Here is a 17479-nt window from a genome sequence, read left to right as displayed (position 1 = left end):
AGAACTTTGGGAGGCTGAGGCAGATGGATTGCGTGAACTCAGAAATTCAAGACCAGCCTGAGCAACATGGCAAAACCCCGTCTCTACAAAAAACACAAAAATTAGCTGGGTGTAGTGGTGCCTACCTGTGGTCCCAGCTACTCAGGAGGCTTGAGCCTGGGAGGCAGAGGTTGCAGTGAGCAGCACTGCACTCCAGCCTGGGTGACAAAGCTAGACCGTGTCTTAAATATATATATAATAAAACTTGTGTATTACATATTCTTGTATCCTTTGTCACACAAATAATAGCATGCGAAACACACTCTTTTGTACTTTGCTATATTGTGTAAACTTGCACACATGCCATTTTACCCATGTAGTGTATCTGAGGATACATTTCTCAAAGTGGAATTGCTGGGTCAAAGGAAATGGACATTTGTAATTTGGACAAATGTGGCATATTGCCCCTTCAGGGTTTGAAAAAAAATCTTCTCATAGTTTCTTTTAGTATATTAGTGGTCTGGATTTTTTTTTTAACATTTCACTTTAGATCCATTTTCATTGATATTGGCTTAATGGATACTTAATAAGAAAAGCAAATAATTTAAAATATTAAACTCACTTTTAGTGGAAATGCAAGTGCTGGTTGTCCCCATCTGTTAGATCACAGGATCTAGATGCAAATAGGACATCTTGCAAAGGTTCGGCTTACACAGAGGATGAATGACATAGCAAGACCTTTGCTCCACCGTACACTACTTTACTTGCTTCCACAGTCAACTTGTAGTGAAGAGGCAGACCCTAAGAGTTTGATTTCTACCTTCAAGTGAATTCTTCACATCAAAAAGAACTCAGGTTACTGGTTGGATTTCCCTTCTGAAATATTGTAAGTTGCTTTAATATTTAAATAAAAACAAGTGGAATCCCCTGGAGTATTGGGGTATATAGGTATGAGCTGCATGAATTTGTGTATGGCAACATGATAGCATATAGGAAGATAATTAATTTTATTCCTGCAGAGATTCTGTGGTCTCTGCTAGTCTCTGGCAAACATAGCAGCTGTACTGAAATGTCAGATGGATTTGCACAGCTGACTCAAGTTACCGAAAAGAGAGCAGCATAGTAGTTCCATAAATTGACCCCATCCAGCCAAGCCCTGCTTAATATAGATCCGGCAAGAGCTTAGCTGTGATCACTCCTAGCTGCTCAGCAAACCACTGAGGTTCCTGGGGAAAAAAAATATCTCAAGGGTGTGTTAACTTGCGACACTTGTTAATGTGGGGACCTTCTTGAGGCTTTTTTCTTTCTTTTTAAAAATCATCTTTGATTATTCTTTTCTAGTAAAATAATATTTAGAAAAAACAATGTCAGAGCATAGCAGAAATTCAGATCAAGAAGAACTTCTCGATGAGGAGATTAATGAAGATGAAATCTTGGCCAACTTGTCCGCTGAAGAACTGAAAGAACTGCAGTCGGAAATGGAAGTCATGGCCCCTGACCCCAGCCTTCCCGTGGGAATGATTCAGAAAGATCAAACTGACAAGCCACCGACAGGAAACTTCAATCATAAATCTCTTGTTGATTATATGTATTGGGAAAAGGCATCCAGGCGCATGTTGGAAGACGAACGAGTTCCTGTCACCTTTGTGAAATCTGAGGTAACCAGAGATTTGTGTACAACAGAGAAATGGCTGCCTGGGATGGGCTGTTAAGTGTCCCTTTTGTAACTGTGATTTCTCAAGACTCCAGGGTTTGGTTCTGCTTTGTTTTTGCCATATCTAGATTAAACCATAATATTTAATCCTACTCCAGACTGGAACTTTCTGAAATACTTACATTTATATTTACAAGGGGAAAATTGGGTGATTTCTTGCAAATGTCTCTTTTTAAAAATTGCTGTCGGGTTTGCTGTGTCAGAAAGCCTGTGTTCTATTGCCACGATACTTAGTGACTTAACTCATAATTCAGGCAGTTGTCCTTAACTCTCTCTTTCTTTTTTATTGCAGGCCCCTTTGAGAAACTAATGACAGCTCTGTAGCCTCTCTCTCTGGCACATCCAAACATATGCAGTGTTTTGTACATAGTGTCAAACATTTCAGTCCTCCTGAAGTCTGGCCACACACCCTGCAATTAAACCAAGTCGAATAACCAGAAAATGTCTTATATTATTATTATGTATTGGCTGTCAGTGACGACATTTAGAAATAGATGGCTATTAAGTGGTTTTTGAAGCTAGTTCTTCACTTTCTAAAATCTGAAACCTAGAATTGTTGACTCTGCAAACTTACTGTGCATGAGTATAATTTTTTTTTAATGTTCCACTTGAAAATGACTTAACAAAAAGAGTACAGAGATGCCTCCTAGGTAAAGTCTCTTTAGGTTATGCCTGTTGACAAAAACGCATCTTGTTAAATTACTACGCTGGCTGTAATTAAGGAAAGTTGTCGATTGGTTTTACAGTCAGGAGAGTTTAAACATGTACTAAGATTAAGAAAAGAAACAGCTGGATTGATCAGGTTAGAGTTCATGATACAATTTGCAGATTTTTTACAATTGGAGGTCAATGGATTAAAAGCCAATTCTATGTGAATGCCGGTTTCGGGGGTAAAAATGAGTACTTGCAACATTTTTTTCTTCCTCTGGTATAACTTAAACAGCTTGATGGTTGGCTCCCCCTTCTGGTAAAGATGAGAAATGCAGTGGTGAAGACTTCAGGTGGTTAAGGTGACTTCTTAACTAGCTCTTCCGACCTAGTTATGAGCATGAAATTTTTGCTCAGATGAACCTGTGTCTCAACTTGCTATACTGGCTTTCAAAATGATACCTATGAGGCACACATATTGCATAGAAAAGCATTATAATTGATGTGCAAGAATCTAATACACATTATTGATAAAAGGCCCATTTTATTTCCCAGACTAAGGAATTATTTCTCACTGTCTGCATAATCCTGTTTCATCTTACAGCTGGCTCTGGTTCCTAGACACTTTCTTTCAAAAGAAACCAGGATAGTAAACTTGTCCCAGACAGAGTAGCCATGGCAGTTTTCAAAGAACTGAAAAAATACAATCAAAATTGAGGTTTTAAATATACATATATATATATTCAAAATCAAAATTGAGGTTTTAAATATATATATATTCCAAAATATCAAACTGATCTAATTTTCCATACATTATGTTATGTTCTCAGAGGAAGTTCATGTACATTCTACACTAGATTAGTAGACATTGTAGGAATGTTAATTTTAGGGCAATAATTTCATTATTCCAATATATTATAAATGTATTAGAATAATAAGGAAATTATTGCCCTAACTCAGGACTGTTGAGTACTAGATGCCTATTTGGCATATACAAAATCAAGCCTTCAATGTATCGATGAACAATTCTATCAGGTTTTCAGAACAATTTTTAACTGCTTCTGAAATTAAACACCATTAAAAAACAGAATATTAAAACAAAATAAGGTTTCATTTTAATATTGTAATTTATAGGATGGGGTAACCACCCATTTTTAGCAATCAGCTATTTAAATAAGCATTATTTAAAATAGCAACCAGCTCTTTTAAACAAGTATTTTTCTTATCTCCACTAGCTGATGCTCTACTTCATATTTCTTCTCTGCTATGTATTCTAACCCTCATAAACCTCTCTTGTAGGAAAAGACTCAAGAAGCGCATGAAGAAATAGACAAACGTAATAAAAATATGGCCCAGTATTTAAAAGAAAAGCTCAATAATGAAATAGTTGCAAATAAAAGAGAATCAAAGGGCAGCACTAATGTCCAAGAAACTGATGAAGAAGAAGAAGAAGATGGTGATGAAGGAGAGGATGATGGTGAAGAGAGTGAAAAAACGAGCAGAGAAGAGGAAGGCAAAGCAAAGGAACAAATTAGAAATTGTGAGAACAACTGCCAGCAGGTAACTGACAAAGCATTCAAAGAACAGAGAGACAGACCAGAGGCCCAAGAACAAAGTGAGAAAAAAATATCAAAATTAGATCCTAAGAAGTTAGCTCTAGATACCAGCTTTTTGAAGGTAAGTGCCAGGCCTTCAGGAAACCAGACAGACCTGGACGGGAGCTTGAGGAGAGTTAGAAAAAATGATCCTGACATGAAGGAACTCAACCTGAACAACATTGAAAACATCCCCAAAGAAATGTTACTGGACTTTGTCAATGCAATGAAGAAAAACAAGCACATCAGAACATTCAGTTTAGCCAATGTGGGTGCAGATGAGAATGTAGCATTTGCCTTGGCTAACATGTTGCGTGAAAATAGAAGCATCACCACTCTCAACATCGAGTCCAATTTCATCACAGGTAAAGGGATTGTGGCCATCATGAGGTGTCTCCAGTTTAATGAGACGCTAACTGAGCTTCGGTTTCACAATCAGAGGCACATGTTGGGTCACCATGCTGAAATGGAAATAGCCAGGCTTTTGAAGGCAAACAGCACTCTCCTGAAGATGGGCTACCATTTTGAGCTTCCGGGTCCCAGAATGGTGGTCACTAATCTGCTCACCAGGAATCAGGATAAACAAAGGCAGAAACGACAGGAAGAGCAAAAACAGCAGCAACTCAAGGAACAGAAGAAGCTGATAGCCATGTTAGAGAATGGGTTGGGGCTGCCCCCTGGGATGTGGGAGATGTTGGGAGGACCCATGCCAGATTCCAGAATGCAGGAGTTCTTCCAGCCGCCGCCACCTCGGCCTCCCAACCCCCAAAATGTGCCCTTCAGTCAACACAGTGAAATGATGAAAAAGCCATCACAGGCCCCGAAGTACAGGACAGACCCTGACTCCTTCCGGGTGGTGAAGCTGAAGAGAATCCAGCGCAAATCTCGGATGCCGGAAGCCAAAGAACCACCCGAGAAAACCAACCTCAAAGATGTCATCAAAACGCTCAAGCCAGTGCCGAGAAACAGGCCACCCCCACTGGTGGAAATCACTCCCAGAGATCAGCTGCTAAACGACATTCGTCACAGCAATGTCGCCTATCTTAAACCTGTAAGTAGACGGAGGGAGAAATGGTGACTGAGCACCCTCCATAGAAAATGCATCCCAACTTTATTCCCTATTTGTTTTAACATAAGGGGATACTCACTAATTGAGACCAACTGGGGGAAGCCAATGAGTATTACCAATAGAACTAAATTACTGTTGTCCTTAAGGATGTATACCTGTAGCACCCCATATCTAGATACCCCTATATGACTTCTGTAACAATAATATTAGCAGCTAATATTTAGGGAGCATTTACTACAGGCTGGAGTCGTTATATGAATTAACTCATGTAATCATCTTACCAACCCTATAAGGTCTAGGTACTGTTATTCTCCCCATTTAATAAAAAGGATACTGAGGCTTAGAGAATTTAATAACATGTGGAGGTGGAGGAGATACAGCTAGGAAGTGGTAGAACTGACATTGAACCCCGTTTCTGAGTCCAGAATCAAGCTTTAATTCACCTCATTCTTCTGACCTCTTCGAGTGCATATTCAAAAGAACACCATTCCAGCCACAATGGAGCTGACACTCAGAGATCCCCAGGAACCTATAGTGAGGAATAAATAAGAATGAGGCCAGGCTGGGTGCATTGGCTCACGCCTGTAATTCCAGCACTTTGGGAGGCCTAAGCAGGTGGATCACGAGGTCAAGAGATTGAGATCATCCTGGCCAACGTGGTGAAGTCCCATCTCTACTAAAAATACAAAAATTATCTGGGCTTGGTGGTGGGCACCTGTAGTCCCAGCTACTCGGGAGGCTGAGGCAGGAGAATTGCTTGAACCTGGGAGGTGGAGGTTGCAGTGAACTGAAATTGTGCCACTGCACTCCAGCCTGGTGACAGAGCAAGACTCCGTCTCAAAAAAGAAAAAAAAAAGGCCAAATTGGGCCAATTGTAGATAATTGAATGCTTCTAAAATGCATAGAAACAGTTCTTTTTAGTAGATGAAGAGAGACTGTCTGAAATTACATTTGTACTGCTTGCTTTTTAGGCAGATAAATGATGAACTTCAGGTTGGTGTCACCATGAATTCATGGAGTTTTAAAATCGCTGTTTCAGTTTAATATTTACCATGATTCACAATTACTTCTGAATGGAAAGGTTATTTTCCTTGCAACTTAAGTTGCAGAAATAAAAATGTTTTGGTCATTATTATATTGGCATTTATTGAGGTTGAAAGATGTGTTCAGTGATTGATAATTAACTATATTATTTTAAAATCTTGTGTAATATAGCCATGAGATTATGTTGACAGAATAGTCAGTATATTATTTTATTACACAGATTCATGTTTTTTAAAGACATGTTGAATTTTTATGCATGCTTGCTCTTTTTCTGCTTTAAAGAGCTTGATATTCTGAAATAATTGCTAGTCTTTCACATATATACATATGTATGGTCCTTATTCCCATCTCCTAGAATGGAGAATTATCAATAGCCCATTATTCTGAATCAAAGCTGACTTTCATCTATGGTTTAGAGAGGCTCTGATTCTTCCTGGAGCAGTGGCCAGGTTGAGAATGCTGGAGGTCACATGAGGTCGGACAATGGTTCTTTGCCTGCCCTTGGGCACAACATCAAGACTTTCTGCACCTGCTCTTCTCTAGACAGCCAGAACTCCCCTGGGAGTGAATTGGGGTGTTGTTTGACAGAAACTAGTTCTACCACTTTTCCAGTAACTAGTCATTGGCAAAGAATATTCAAGCCACCTTGGTGGCTGTACATTCAGAAAAGAACAGTCTGAAAAGAATGATGAGACGTCTTTTAAAAAAATCTGTGTTAAAGGTGGCATGTAAATTCAGAGTAGAAGAGGGAATGGAGTTCAAAAGAGCATCTGAACCAACTCCTTGACTTCTGAGTGCTCTGCTGAGCAAATCCATTTTCCCTGGGTCAATTCCATTCTATCCATTCACTTATTTGTTAATCTAACAAATATATATGTCAGGCAGGTGAGAAGGACCGGGGATATAGTGATAAGTCAGGTTCAGTCTCGACCTCACACACAGCTTACAGTGTAGGTTTAATTTTTCAGCTCCTCTGCCTTTTACTGAACTGAGAACACTACAGTTTTGGGTCTAGGATCTAGAACAAAAGACATTAAAATAAATTCATGATGATAATTGCAAGAATAAAACACCCCGCCAAGCACTGCATTTTTCATATTTTCATTCAAAACTGCTACCAATTTTAAGTGTATTTGGTGGTGGTGGTTTAAAAAATTTAATCTAAGAAAAACATGCTGCAAAGTGAACTCTGACATGTTTTTTGAATGACAAACTTGCATATCTCCCTAGGCTTTGAAATGGCTTCATTTATTCTGAAGGACGGGCAATTTCTCTTGCCTTCAGTTGCCTGGCTTGGCCTGTGACAGGCATCTGTTTGCATGTGTCTCAGTTACAAAATGTCACACAACTTCATCTATTTGGTGCTGGAAAATGTGCAGCAAGAAAAATATGAAAGTGCCTCGTTGCACTAATGAAAATTTGCTTCACTAATACCAATTTGCTTCCCCGTATTCTGTTTCTGTGCCTTTCTGCATGTACTATAAATTTCTGCATGTAGTATAAATTTCTGCTTTAAAGCCAAAACATAGTATAATCTTTTAAAAGATATTTTGTTTTCTTTTTATTTTGAGGTCATTTTAGACTTACAGAAGGTCAAAAGTAGTACAAAGAATTCCTGCATACCATCTCACTTTACCACATTTGCTTACTTATCTTTCTTTAAAAGCTATTTTAAGAGGCAATACATCTGTGTGTGTCAGGGCACATGACATCAACAGGGCACATGACTCAGTGGAGGTAATAATAGCATGGATAGCTATGATGTGTTCACACTTGGGTCTCCAGCCAGCTATTGTAAAACACCATCAAATTTAAGATGCATTCTGATTTCAGAGCTGTTGAAATGTCCCAAAATATACATCTTAGACTCAAAATACAGTAAACACTATAAATGGTAATGTCACAAAATCCCAGCAGAAAGGGATGGTTTTAGCCAATCAAATGAGACAAGACAATGTTCACTTGATAGAGGTGAAATGAAGGGTTTTGGGGGTTTGGGACAGATGCCCTCCAAATCCCTGGGTTTTCAAGACTGAGGTTAAAATTAAAACACAGTTTTGAAATCTTGTGGAGTTGTGTGTGTGTGTGTGTGTGTGTGTGTGTGTGTGATGTTCCTAAAGAGAACATTGTTCAGAAACAAACTTTTTTCTTAGAAAAGTTTTGTGTGTGTGTGTGTTTTTGTTTTTGAGACAGAGTCTCCCTCTATCACCCAGGCTGGAGTGCAGTAGCTCAATTACAGCTCACTGTAGCCTCAACTGCCAGGGCTCAAGTGATCATCCCACCTCAGACTCCTGAGTAGCTGGGACCACAAATGCATGCCACCATACCCGGCTAATTTTTTTTTTTTTTTTTAATTAGTAGAGATGAGATCTCACTATGTTGCCCAGGCTGGTCTCAAACTCTTAAGCTCAAGTGATCCTTCCACTTCGGCCTCCCCAAGTGCTGGGATTACAGGCATCAGCCACCATGCCTGACAGAAAAAAAATTTTAAATTGTAGTTACTGGCTGGGAACGGTGGTTCATACCTGTAATCTCAACACTTTGGGAGGCTAAGGCAGGAGGATTGCTTGAGCCCAGGAATTCAAGACCAACATGAGCAACAAAACAAAGTGAGATCCTGTTTCTACAAAAAATTTTTAAAAGTTAGCCTGGTGTAATGGCATGCACCTGTGGTACCAGCTACACAGGAGGCTGAGGCAGGAGAATCACTTGAGCCCAGGAGGTCAAGGCTGCAGTGAGCCATGTTTGTGCCACTGCACTACAGTCTGGGCAACAGAGTGAGACCCTGGGTCAAAAATAAAAGTAGTTATTTTCCTTATAGATTTGGAAATATTATTTTTGTACTTGATAGAGCACATGTATTTTAAAATTGTTTTTTATGCTGGATGTGGTGGCTCATGCCTGTAATCCGAGTACTTTAGGAGGTCGATCACTTGAGGCCAGGAGTTTGAGACCAAACTGGCCAATGTGGTGAAACCCTGTCTCTGCTAAAAATACAAAAATATTTGAGTGTGGTGGTGCTCGCCTGTAATTCCAGCTACTCAGGAATCTGAGGTGTAAGAATCACTAGAACCCAGGGGGTGGAGGTTGCAGTGAGACAAGATGGTGCCACTGCACTCCAGCCTAGGCAACAGAGCGAGATTCTATCTCAAAAAAATAAAATAAAAAAGTCTTCAAAAAAAAAATTAATGCTTCTTCTCTCCCTACCCTACGCCTCTGGCCTGGGATACCTAAAATGAAGTTGCTGGCAAAAAATAAAGGACAATCCATATACTTGCTTTGCTCAAATGCTTCCTCCTCTAAGAAATTACCCATTCAATTCGGTTTAAAAGAAATTTACTCCATGGGCCAGGTATGGAAAACTGGTAAAGCATGAGGTCAGATCTGCAGGCCCACTTTATTTGACTTGGGTATCATTGTGTAAGTTTTTGAATGCCACATGCAAAAAAATCCAGATATCTAGCATGACTTGGAACATCAGATCTGGCCACACCGCACTGGCATGGAAAAAATCAGCTGTTTCTGTGCATTGGTTTCACCCTTGAGAATGCTCATGGACCCTTTAGTTTTTCTCTTTTGCCCTTTCTGCTTTGCACCTGGCATGATTCCCTCATTTACATGATTTATTTGGCTTCTGTAGAATTTTTTTAGTTTGCTCTTGTTGTTTTTAGCTATGTTTTTAAAAATCTTTGTCTTATCTAACAAACTGAATTTATTAGATAATGACTAAATCATTTCCCTCTGAGTTAATGAAGCTGAGTCAGTATGATAGCACAAAGACATTAGGCTGGCTCCCTGACAAATGTACGATATTCTTTCATCTTCAAAAATGTTGTGGTCTGCTCACTCCTATCATCTCAAATGAGTGTTTGTACTTTTCACTGAGATAAAATCCCATTTGCAGCAACTGTCTAATTCACTGAGACCAGCTGCATTTTGTATCATATCCAAGCTTCTGTGCCAATCACGCAAGATTACTATTTTAACATTCACTCAATTTCACTTCAGGCTTACTCACATATATCTGGACTGCTCCCATCCAGTTGGCTAAAGCTATTGCTAAACTTTCCTCCAGAAAGTCTTCAGTATAATAATGTCATGAGCAGCCTTAGTTAATCAACAGACTCCATGACACATTAGGAGTTATGATTACAGATTTGAAGTTTATAAACCCTTGAGCATTCATCTTCATCGCTGGCCATTTCTTCTTTGCCACATTTATAAAATCTTCTTTCTCTTTAACCAGGTTCTCTATATTCTCTATATTCTTTCTCTTTAACCAGGTTCTCTATATTTTGTAATTTTCTCCTCTTTCCCATCATGTAATGGGAAATTTTCTTCTCTTTCTCTTGTCACATAATCTAGAACAATCCCCAAGTCTCCCTTTCCCTTTAGATCACTCAGGGTTTTCTTAGCACATTCAATCTGTCTCCAGACTAAACTGCTCATTTATAGGCCTTGTGGTGGTTTCTAGTTCCCAGTTGTCTATCTTATCTGCATTCTGTCACGCATTCAGGTCTAAAACTCCAGGGTTATCTTCAACTCCCTTTTTCCCTTCGACCCCTTCTCCCCCATTTTTGGGGCCTCCAATAAAGAAACCAGGTTGATCTATAAGAGCCAAGGCCAAACATAGATCATAGCTTTGGAAATGTTACAATTCTTATAAAGGGAGCCTCCATAGGAAAAAAGTAATGTAACATTTCAAGCTCATCAAGAGCATGTATAATCCAGGAATGACGTAAACCAGAATTGCTTGCCTTTAAAGCGTAGTGGGTAAAAAGGTCTTTTATATACTTTTCTAAAGTCCGTATAGTGATTCTCAAATGTTATTGTGGATCAAAATCACCCAAAGGGCCAAATACAGATTACTGAGTCCACTGAGAGAGTCTCTGATTTAGTAGGTCTTGGATGGGGCCTAAGAATTTGCATTTCTGACAAATTCTCTGGTAATGCTGCTGCTGCTGCTGCTGCTTATTCCGGGACCACATTTGACAACCATGACTCTGATATCTATGGTAAACCATGTCTGCTGCTATCTTCCCTGAAGGGCCTTGCTTTCCTGCCTCTATACCACCCTTTGCCTCTAATTACCTTTTCTTCTGTCTCTATCTGTTAGAATCTATCCAATTTCCAAGGCTTGACTCAAATGCTGCTTTTTACAACAAAACATCAGGAGTATTCTGCCTGTGTATTTCCATTACCCTTTGTCCACACCTCTTTTATGGCACCTCCTACATTGTGCTTCAGGTTGACAGCCCTTCTGGCCACAGTGTACTCTCCTACAGTATTCTGACTTCTTCAAAGCAGGTCTTGCTCATCTCTATCCTGGACACCCACTGAGGTGTTGGTCCAGAGCAGGAACTTAATACAGGCAGACCAAATTAAATAGCCTGTGCTGAAACCAACCTTCCCACCCACCCTGCCTCCCAGCCTCTGAGTGTATGCATATGTGCGCCCTGTGTAATGCTACACACACACAAGCACACTAGACATACTTTCTTTAAAAACTAACAAGCGAAGGGGGAAAAGGCTCTCTAACAATAACACAAGTTGATCCTCTTCTGTTTGTAAGTTTTACATTTTTATAACGTATCTAGCTATTTTTATGATTTCTATCTTTTGTATTCTGCTTAGAAATGGCTTCTTCGAAAATCATTAAAATGTGTGCCTGCCTTTTCATGCAACTTTTATAGTTTACGGTTTTTAAAAAATATTTCATATTATGGATCAATTAAAGGGTTAATTTTTAAAGTCAGTAGAAAGCAAAAAGGCTGTTTTATTATTTCTTTTCCAAATAGTTAACCAGTGATCATTTACTGACTCATTCCTCTTTTCCCCAGTGATCTGAACTACCAGCTTGGTCATATTTTAAATAAGTAAATATGTGTCTGGGTTTCCTATGCTGGGTCAGTGCTACATTTTCTTTTTCAAATATTGTTCTGGGCTGGGCATGGTAGTTCACGCCTGTAATACCAGTACTTTGGGAGGAAAAGGCAAGAGGATCACTTGAGGCCAGGAGGGTCTGACTGCATTGAGTTATTGCACCATTGCTCTCCAGCCTGGACAATAGTGAGATCTCCATCTCCCTAAATAATTTAAATTTTTTTAAATATAAATTTATTTTGGAACTCTTCCATGCATATATAAACAAATACAGGGAATAACTTTCATAAAATCCTTCTTTTTCCATTCCATATTACAAAGAACACACTGTTTTAACTATTTATTGCAGCTTTACAGTTATTTTAAATGCCTGACTCATGGTTTCTCTTAACTACTGGTGTTCTCCGTGGGAGAGCCCTGCTGGGTGCAGTCACACCCCTCTCTTCTCAAAGCTTGGCACAAGGGAGGTACAGGGTCAGAAGCCATGGATGTCTTCTTGGCTTGAAGGCTGGTAGGCAGCCGCACATCAAAGGTCCTCTCTGGTGGGCACGATGCTGAGAAAACATTCCTAGCCAAAGATTGTGGGCCAAGAACTGGCTGCAAGAGGAGCCATAGCAGATGACCAAAATGGTTCATCACACTGGCAGGTGGACATTAGCAATACAGGGAGAAACATTCCTAGTCATTGTTAAACAAATGCCCAGGGGACACTGGGCATCTTCAGTGTTCTCTGGAAGATACGTATATGATGGATGAGTTACTTTCTTAAGATACAATGACAATTGAAACCGTTTAAAAACTTGCCTTGTCCTTAAGGTTTTCCTATGAGGCAGAAGTATGAAGTGGGTTTGAAGTGTTGGACTTCTGTTGTTGTTTCATAATTTTTTTTTTTTTGCCCTGGGGGATGCTTTACATATATATATGTACAATTTATTTTTTTTTTGAGATGGTGTCTCTGTCGCCCAGGCTGGAGTGCAGTGGCGGGATCCCAGCTCAAGGCAACCTCTGCCTCCCAGGTTCAAGCAATTCTCCTGCCTCAGCCTCCTGAGTAGCTGGAATTACAGGCATGTGCCACCATGCCCAGCTAAATTTTATATTTGTAGTAAAGACAGGGTTTCACCATGTTGGCCAGGCTTGTCTTGAACTCCTGACCTCAGGCGAACTGCCCACCTCGGCCTCCAAAGTGCTGGAATTACAGGCATCAGTCACCGCACCCAGCCTTTTAATAAAACTCTTTTAAGAAAATCAGGTGGCTGGGTACTGTGGCTCACACCTGTAATCCCAGCACTTTGGGAGGCCAAGGTAGGCGGATCACCTGAGGTCAGGAGTTCACGACAAGCTTGGCTAACATGGTAAAACCCCGTCTCTACTAAAAATACAAAAATTAGCTGGGTATGGTGGCATGCACCTGTAGTCCCAGCTACTTGGGAGGCTGAGGCAGGAGAATCACTTGAACCTAGGAGGCAGAGGTTGCCTTATGGGTCTCACTTTGTTGTTCAAGCTGGTCTTGAACTTCTGGTCTCAAGTGATTCTCCCATCTCAATCTCCTGAGTAGCCAGGATTACAGGTGCATGCCACCTTGCCAGGCTTATATTTCATGTTTAAATATTTCTGACCATCAGATTAGGAGTGTGCTTCAAAGAGGAAAGACTTGTTTTAAAAATAACATATATTTTATATTCTTATAGTGATATTTTTACAGACAGTATATAACAATAAGCACTGAAATCAGGCAGACCTGGCTCTAATCTTGCTCTGCCACTTCCTAGCTGTGTGATCTTAGGCAAGTTACTGTCTTCTCTGAGCCATTTCCCTCCTTACAAGGCTTTTGTAGGATGTAATGAGATAGTGTTTTAAAACTTAGTGTTGTTGAAACCCCGTCTCTACTAAAAGTACAAAAATTAGCTGGGTGTGGTGGCGCTCACCTGTAGTCCCAGCTACTCAGGAGGCTGAAGCAGGAGAATTGCTTGAACCCAGGAGGCGGAGGTTGCAGTGAGCCGAGATCGTGCCACTGCACTCCAGCCTGGTGACAGACCAAGACTCTGTCTTAAAGAGAGAGAGAAAAAAAAGTGTTAGGCTGGGCACTCATGCCTGTAATCTCAGTACTTTGGGAGTCTGAGGCAGGTGAATCGCTTGAGGCCAGGAGTTTGAGACCATCCTGGCCAACATGGGGAAACCCTGTCTCTACTAAAAATACAAAAATTAGCTGGGCATGGTGGTACATGCCTGTAATCCCAGCTACTTGGGAGGCTGAGGCAGGAGAATCGCTTGAACCTGGGAGGTGGAGGTTGCAGTGAGCCAAGATGTGCCACTGCACTGCAGCCTGGGAGATAGACTGAGACTCCATCTCAAAAAAAAAAAAAAAAAAAGGCATTAACATGGATTACTCACTTGTATAATAGCCTTGTGAATTAGATACTGTTATTATCATTTTACAGCTGAGAAAACTCATGCCCAACACCACATAACTAGTACTTGCTAGTGCCAGTCTTTGAACTCAGGCCAACTTGGGCACCTGTCTTCTTATTTCCATGATGTACTTTGCTGTGTGCTCAAAGCCCTTGGAACAGTCCTTGGCATTAGTAAATGTCCAATAAATGGTGGCTGTGGTTATGACTGTTGTTTTATCTTGACTTTGTGGGTGCTTTGGCTGGAATTTCAAATCTATTCTGTATCTTTTAAGGCATGTAAATTTTGTAATTTTTGCTGTAAAGCTCTTAAATTTCCAGGATTAATTTCCCACATTTCTTCAAATGCTTAAATCGCAGGTGCAACTGCCAAAAGAACTGGCGTAAGAGGTAACAGAGTCATCTAGAAGAACAAGAAATGGGAATAGTGGCTCTTGGATTACCGCATGGAGACTATGTCAGCAGCAATACTTTAGGATCCACGTGCCAGAACTGGGAACAATGCTACCATCTGATAAGGGTATTCGTAAAAGGCAGAATGTTTGGGCCATGAAGTAGGGGCTGAAGAAGAAGGTGGAAGGAGATAAAATATAATATTCAGAGGCAACATTTTCTACTTGCAATCAATTTGAGTGACTTAGGTGAAATTTAGAGTCATGTTTCCAGAAGCAGAAGTTTAAAAAAAATTAAAACATTTGCTTTATTATTGTTTTCTTCTGGTAAATAATAAATATAACAGAAGTGTTAACTATTGTATTCCCATTCTTTTCTCCTTCCATCTCTTCTGCTGTAATTCATCACATAGTATCTTAAAGGGAACAAATTATTTCATTCTGTGGAAAAGGATGAATTGAGCTCCTGGCCCTTCTGATGCTTTGAAATGAAAGGATTGTTCCTTAGTGCTTCTCTGGAGAATCAGTGGAGATTTTCAGTTTTCCACCCTGCCTGGCTTTCTCGCTTGGCAACTCCCTTGGTATTTTTGGAGTATTCTTTCTATAGGGGTACCTGTGAGGGGCAGAACACATAAGCCACAAAACCTAGTGAAAACTAGGTGTCACTAGGAAAAGCAACAGGAAAAGTAAACCCTGCATATATGAAAACTTCTTGGCAGCAAGTTTTCATATATAGAGAGACAACGGGAGACAGCATGCTGTTTTTATAGAAAAAACGTTTCACATAATAGAGTTATTGACAAGCTTTTGGTTTTGGGAAAATACACACACACACATATATGTTTACTCTGTAAGTCTGATTTTAATGCTCTCAAACATATTTTAAAGGAAACTTGCTTACAGGATTAAACTTCAACTACTTATTGTATTCTTTAAGGCACTCCATTGCCTGGCCCCAGTTTACTAACCCTGTCTCATCTCCCACAAATCCTTTATACTCCTCTTGATGAAACATCCTTGCGCACACCCTTGTGCCTTTGCTCGCATTAACCCTTCCAAGAGACTTCCCTCCTGTTCCCCATTAATGAACGTCCTACCCAGTCTTCAACTCCCAGGTCAGGCCCTGTGTCCTCCATAAAAAACTTTCCAGACAACTCCAATCTGTCCTCCTTCCAAATTCCTAGAGGCCTTAATTATTCATTCTAGTCACTAGGTGCATAGAATTCGAGATTTTTGTAATGATAGAAGTAGTGTGAACTCTAGAAATTAGAAAATTAAGCTTTGGGCCAGGCGCGGTGGCTCACACCTGTAATCCCAGCACTATGGGAGACCTCCGAGGAGGGCGGATCACCAGAGGTCAGGAGTTTGAGACCAGAGTGGTCAACGTGGTGAAACCCCGTCTCTACTGAAAATACAAAAATTAACTGGGCATGATGGCAGGCACCTGTAATCCCAGCTACTCGGGAGGCTGAGGCAAGAGAATTGCTTGAACTGGGGAGGCAGAGGTTGCATTGAGCCGAGATCGCATCACTGTACTCCAGCCTGGGCAATAGAGTGATACTCCATCTCAAAAAAAAAAAAATAATAATAAAAAGCTTTGGTGCCTTTTCTCTCTCCTTTACCTGAGTGAATAATTGGCACCTGCTTTCTTTCTCCTTTTATGGTATCATAAGTGGCATGTATCAAACAAAACAGGGTAGGGGAGAACAGGTCTAATAGGGACAAACTTAAAAACAACACATTATTTGGAAAGACAAGCCATGGGAAAGAAATATGCTGTTTCTACTTTTTTTAAAGATAATTTAGTATGTACAAAAGTATCCAAATTTAAGTATAGTTTTCAATGGCTGATAGTTTTGTTTTCTCATCCTTTAATTAGGAAACATCCTTGCATACAAAGCCGGATAGCTAAGAAAGCGCTGTAACAAAACTTTTTTTTTTTTTTTGAGATGGAGTCTCACTCTGTCGCCCAGGCTGGAGTGCAGTGGTCGGATCTCAGCTCACTGCAAGCTCTGCCTCCCGGGTTTACGCCATTCTCCTGCCTCAGCCTCCCGAATAGCTGGGACTACAGGCGCCGCCACCTCTCCCGGCTAGTTTTTTGTATTTTTTTTAGTAGAGACGGGGTTTCACCGTGTTAGCCAGGATGGTCTCCATCTCCTGACCTCGTGATCCGCCCGTCTCGGCCTCCCAAAGTGCTGGGATTACAGGCTTCAGCCACCACGCCCGGCAAACAAAACTTTTAAGTGTCTAGCACATACTACATTTAAGAGGCTAAACTCTGATAGGGCAAAGCACTTTAAACACAATTAAAAGCTTAATGTAAATTAGTAGTTGAAATTCTAGGCTGGCGTGGTGGGTCATGCCTGTAATCCCAGCACTTTAGGAGGCCGAGGTGGGTGAATCACATGAGGTCAGGAGTTCAAGACCAGCCTGACCAACATGGTGAAACCCCGTTTCTACTAAAAAAAAAAAAAAAAAAAAAAAAAAATTAGCCAGTCATGGTAGCTCATGCCTGTAATCCCAGCTACTTAGGAGGCTGAGGCAGGAGAATTGCCTAAACATGGGAGGCGGAGGTTGCAGTGAGCTGAGACTGTGCCATTGCACTCCAGCCTGGGCAACAAGAGTGAAACCTCATCTCAAAAAAGAAAACCAAAAAAACAAAAAAAATTCTAGAACACCCCTCTGCATTTGTTTTATAGCCACCGTATAAATAAAGTCAGGAATTTCAAAATGTGCTGTAAGAGGGT

The 17479-nt window shown here is 40.4% G+C and overlaps 1 protein-coding gene across 2 annotated transcripts; it reads left to right on the top strand.

Moving 5' to 3' along the window:
* Positions 1 to 1141: 1141 nt before the first annotated feature.
* On the top strand, positions 1142 to 15088 carry LMOD3 (leiomodin 3). Of its 2 annotated transcripts, XM_033210402.1 has the most exons (4): positions 1142 to 1229; positions 1321 to 1637; positions 3641 to 4987; positions 14701 to 15088. In XM_033210402.1, the coding sequence occupies exons 2-4, from the start codon at positions 1344 to 1346 to the stop codon at positions 14725 to 14727; spliced, it is 1668 nt and encodes a 555-aa protein (XP_033066293.1). In that variant the 5' UTR covers positions 1142 to 1229; positions 1321 to 1343; the 3' UTR covers positions 14728 to 15088. The 2 variants fall into 2 exon arrangements, with proteins under 2 accessions (XP_033066293.1, XP_033066292.1); XM_033210401.1 differs by having other exon boundaries at positions 1142 to 1637.
* Positions 15089 to 17479: the final 2391 nt, after the last annotated feature.

The sequence above is a fragment of the Trachypithecus francoisi genome, unplaced genomic scaffold (genome assembly GCF_009764315.1).
Source record: "Trachypithecus francoisi isolate TF-2019V2 unplaced genomic scaffold, Tfra_2.0 Lachesis_group0, whole genome shotgun sequence".
NCBI lineage: Eukaryota > Metazoa > Chordata > Mammalia > Primates > Cercopithecidae > Trachypithecus > Trachypithecus francoisi.
The sequence above is the reverse complement of the archived record's forward strand: the minus strand, read 5'-3'. Positions and strand labels throughout refer to the sequence as shown.